This window comes from Eleginops maclovinus, chromosome 5 (assembly GCF_036324505.1).
Source record: "Eleginops maclovinus isolate JMC-PN-2008 ecotype Puerto Natales chromosome 5, JC_Emac_rtc_rv5, whole genome shotgun sequence".
NCBI lineage: Eukaryota > Metazoa > Chordata > Actinopteri > Perciformes > Eleginopidae > Eleginops > Eleginops maclovinus.
Genome location: NC_086353.1, coordinates 19,434,524 through 19,439,397, shown reverse-complemented (window position 1 = coordinate 19,439,397; position 4,874 = coordinate 19,434,524). Strand labels below are relative to the sequence as shown.

Below are 4,874 nucleotides of genomic sequence, written 5' to 3'. Positions count from 1 at the left end.
GTGACAACCCGAACTGACACAGACCCAAGAGGGGGCAAAGATACTACATTAGATACAGGGGAAACTGATCAGGACGGGGTAGGCAATCACAAAGTGGGAAACACACAAGGATAGAAAGCGAAGTATAAGAAATGGGACAGGGATGTGACATACTGTAGGATTTTTAAGTTCTAAGAGCTGTTCAGTGATGACAAACTTTAATAGGCTGACCCAGATGTAAGCATTGCAAGGGCTCACTCTACAGACACTTTGGATCTTTAGCAAAAATATACAGAGACTTGCATGTTTTGTTCAGCAGTGTAATCTTCACATATTAACCCCTTTAATGATTTTGAAGCGTAAATACCATCTTCAGAAGTAAAAAGCTAATGTTAGGCTATAAAAAACTACATCCCCACCACTTTTCAAAAGGTGGACTTGTGTCCAGCTTGATGACGTTTAGTAGTCGTGTTTAGTCACTTGTTAGCAACTCCTGTTTTATGACACTTTTAGACATTAATCGGTGGGGTATTACTAACATATTTACGTTTTACAACAGAACTTGAAAAAAGCTTTTGTCAACCACAGACCTTATTTCAGGCATCTAACAAACAACGGATCAAATTAACATTGTCTTAAAGCAGGTGGAAATCTGAAGAGGTAAAATGCTAACTTGTTCCTGGGTTTTAAGAACCATGGTTGGTGCCATATTTCTGTGGAATGCAACACAACACTAGTCAAAGTGCCTTTGCCAAAATGTACAGAAGTTCATTACAAATCTCTATGCAACATTTACTCAGTTTATAACATATGCATTCCAATGGGTTCACAACTCTGAACGGGATGAAGAGGTGATGAAAATGGATTGATACGGTACTCACTCACACAAATGTGAAATATGTGTATTAAGAATTCTTAAGTGTTATTTTGGCGCGTGCCCTCGAAATCATTATTCAAAAACAAAATAAGTTACTAAGTACTTTTAATTAATTAGATAAAGCACATCATAATAGTGAGTAAAGCCAATATAAGTTCAATTTGCAAATGTAGCTGACAACAGTGGACGCCCTAAACAGAGATGAGGTCAACACAAACTGAATTGAGCTTCAGAAAGGAAGCTAATTTTCATAACACGAAAGAGACTTAATTGGTTATTCAGGCCTATTTCCTCACATCCCCTCCATCACCAGTCAGGTGCGACAGCCTTTTAATTAACCTGAGTGACATCAAATGATCACATTTATCATGTAGACCAGGGGTCACCAACCTTTTTTGAACTGAGGGCTACTTCTTGGGTACCGATTAATGTGAAGGGCTACCAATTTGGTACGCTTCAAATTTGCGCGGTTTACCTTTAATTGTATGTTATTATTAATAGTAAAACTAATTAGTTATATTCACCTGTTTGAGGACACTGCTCATTTTAACAAATTTGCACAATAGGCCTAATTATCAATAATGGCTTAAAAAGGAAGGAAACAGACAAATATCAAAATCAGCACTTTATTTCTATTTCACTGTAATCACCATCAAACAGAACAACATAACATTAAACAAAAGTATTTATAGGCCTATTTAATCCATCACAATCTTTCATAAGTTTTAATGGGAAGCCTGGCATTGCATGCTGGCAACCAGGGCCTCGTAATCTGGGCTGTAATTTGACACTGCAAGTCTGAGTGAGTCTTGCAGATGTGCATCAGTGAGCCGTGTTCTGTGTTCGTTTTTTATGAAATTCATGTCAGAAAAGGCTGATTCACAAAGATAGGTAGACCCAAACAGACTGGCAACCTTCATTGCTGCTGTGCACAGACCACTGTACTTTTCAGTATCAACAAGGCCCCAAAAGTTTGCTGCAGCCTGGTGGGCTTTGAGGCGAATGTCATTCTGCAGTGTCACTATTTCTATTTCCACCTGCCCAGCATCCAAGCTGAACATTGCACTTAGTTGCTCAGCAATGGACGTTGTGTCCACGTTTATAAATGGATTCGAAACGAACGACACACATGGCTCAAGTTTATCAATGTCACAAAACCTATTCTCAAACTCTTGCCCAACCCTGTTTATGACTTGAGTGTATTTTTCGGCAGCGTTGCCAAAAATCTCAGACGCAGAGGTATTGTCGTTCAGCACCATCTGCAAAGAGGGGAAGTGCAGCACCTTTTTTCTCTGTAAATGCGCAGAGAAAATGCTCATCTGTGCTTTAAACGCATTTAAAGCACTGATCATGTCGGCAACAGTCTTACCTTTGCCTTGCAGCGCACAGTTCAGATTGTTCAGTTTTCCAGTAATGTCCGTCAGAAATGCCAGGTCTAGTAGCCACGCAACGTCCTCCAGCAGCGATGTGTCTTCGTCTCTAGATTTCATAAAATCTTTGATCTCCCTCAACAGCGACAAAAACCGGAGCAGAATCCGTCCTCTGCTGAGCCATCGGATGTCCGTGTGGAGAAGCAGGTCCCCATATTCAGCCGACAGCTCCGCCAACATCACCTTGAAACTTCGGTGTTGTTTAGCTTTGGAACGGATGCTGTTTATGATCCTCACAACAGGAGTCATTACGTGCTCGAAGCCGATCACCTTAAAAATAAAATAAAATCACTCTTACTCAAAGCACTTAAAAACAATAACAATACAATACAATACAATACAATACAAAACAAAATGTATTTATATAGCGCCGTATCACAACTATGAAGTTGACTCTAACGACCAAAAAGCGCAGTAGGGGCCGGTCTACAAGCAGATGCGTAAAATATGCCCAATAGGCCTACTCATAATTACAAATAGGATATTAGGCCTACAACAAGGATAACATAAATTAATAAAATACAAAATGAAAACGCACCTTTGCACATAAGGCCTGCTGGTGAATGATGCAGTGGTACTGTACGAATTTCGGGAACGCTGGGTCGCTTTTACAGAGCGCGATGAACCCTGCATGCCGTCCGGTCATCGCAGGAGCCCCATCGGTGGTAATCGACACCAGCTTTTCCAGTGGTATGTTTCTGTTGTTGAAAAACTCCTTCACCGCGTTGTAGATATCAACCCCCCTTGTGCTGGTTTTTAGGGGGAGTAGTGTGAGAAGTTCCTCTTTTGTAGAGAAATCTTGAAACACCATCCGAACAAACATCATCAGCTGCGCCGTGCTGCTGCTGTCGATGGACTCATCACATTGGATGCTGAACCACCTGCACTCCCTGAGATCCTGGTCCAGCTGATCAGTCAAGTTGTCGGACATTGCTGTCACTCTCCTGACCATTGTGCTTGCCCCCATTTGAACATCAGCTACAGAAGAGAGCACTTCCTTCCCATATTTCTCGTCTTTAAGCACAGTGTTCAGAACTATCATCATCGTTTCCTTGAAAAGGTCTCCATCTGTAAATGCCTTCTTCTTCTTTATCAGGTGTTCTGTTGCTCTGAACGAGGCTTCGGTAGCTTTCTGAGATTTTTTAGCTGGTCTTGTGAAAAAAGACTGTTGCTTGCACAATCCTGCCTTTAGCTCACTTACTTTTTCCACTCGTAGTGCGCTGCCCGGTGGGTAGTTAGCATGGTAGCTTGCGTGACAGGTCTTGAAATGCCTCTCAACATTGTGCCGCTTTGGTATCGCCACAGTCGCCCGGCAAATGAGACACACGCAGGCATCTTTTACAGTGGTAAAAAAAAACTCTTGCTCCCATTCACCGTGAAAATAATACGTTCTCTTTCTTTTTTCTGCCATGTTTTCGATTAAATTGTAATCATCCGTTCATCTTGACTTCGCTTCACTGCACTGACTGGACTCGGTCTCCACGCAACGGTTGTCGTGGAGACCAGCTAGGTCCAATCTACGTAATCTGAAGCATTTTATTTTACACAAATTACGTTTTATAAGTAGGCATATGTTTATATGCGTGCATACTGCATATTGTTATCTTCTTACAAGCAATGCAATATATTTAAAAATAATAGAAAGTTTAACAACGAATAAAATAAAGTTGTGTGTCACGTGAGAACTAGGCTATTTTAGAACAGGCCTTCGCGGGCGACTCAAGTAGTCCTCGAGGGCGCCATGGCGCCCGCGGGCGACGCGTTGGTGACCCCTGATGTAGACGTTCAATGTTCGCCCAAGTGTTGTTTGAAACGGAGCAAAGGGAGCTGATAAGCTAATGCTAACTTCCCATCTCATTACCAATACGTGAGAAAAGCTCTCCAGAAGCGTTTGGGATGACGGGATTTCATGCATGGATTAACTGATTGCTCAAAAAACATAAAGTTGTATACCATCATGATCACATGATCCTCAGGGGATCTTGGTATAGTAACACAGGCACTATGGAAGGAAACGTCTTGTTCACACAATGTTTGGAACTGTGTTACAAGCCAAGCAAATGGTTAATCAATAGGATTATAGTATGAAAATGTTCATGATGCGCTTTCACATCAATATCACGCTTATAATGTGCTGTACATTCCAATCCATCTGGTGTAATCCCTCCTACGCCATGACTGATATACGTGTGCGTCCATTTAATCAACTGGTTGCAGAATAATCTCATCATAAACAGCCTCAGCTGCTCGTCCCCTGGAGTGAACGATGCGCTTCTACTGTATCTCTCATTGGCCAATCAAAGCATCTCGCCGTGGCTTGGCGCCAAGTAAGATAGTAGCCCAGCCTGCCAGACAGCGGCCCCCCTGGCCAGTAGAAGCCCACCCGCTGTTAATTCAGCACAGAGAAGGGCCTGACAGGCGCACTGTTGGGGAGATTGATGATGTTGCTGTGTTTAATTACATTTATTTGTGTTTTTGGCACGCAAATGTCTTTGAACTTTTTTTTCCCATTGCCTTGTCAGGGAAAACCAATCACATTGACAAAGATTTACAGACCCAGGTTTCATCTGCTGTCCCTCTCTTAGCTA

The 4,874-nt window shown here is 42.1% G+C and overlaps 1 protein-coding gene across 1 annotated transcript; it reads right to left on the bottom strand.

Moving 5' to 3' along the window:
- Window positions 1-1,468: 1,468 nt before the first annotated feature.
- LOC134864181 (general transcription factor II-I repeat domain-containing protein 2A-like) lies at window positions 1,469-4,045 on the bottom strand. The gene is made up of 2 exons (XM_063882980.1): window positions 2,825-4,045; window positions 1,469-2,556 (listed from the first exon to the last, which is right to left on the bottom strand). Exons 1-2 carry the CDS (start codon window positions 3,695-3,697, stop codon window positions 1,582-1,584), a joined length of 1,848 nt encoding a protein of 615 aa, XP_063739050.1. The 5' UTR covers window positions 3,698-4,045; the 3' UTR covers window positions 1,469-1,581.
- Between the last annotated feature and the right edge of the window lie 829 nt (window positions 4,046-4,874).

What these genes read in the sequence shown, in the direction of transcription:
- LOC134864181 (XM_063882980.1), bottom strand. Translation starts at nt 3,697, where the DNA reads ATGGCAGAAAAAAGAAAGAGAACGTATTATTTTCACGGTGAATGGGAG. An exon ending in AGCAGGCCTTATGTGCAAAG is followed by an intron (nt 2,557 to 2,824) that starts GTGCGTTTTCAT and finishes TTTATTTTTAAG; the next exon opens with GTGATCGGCTTCGAGCACGT.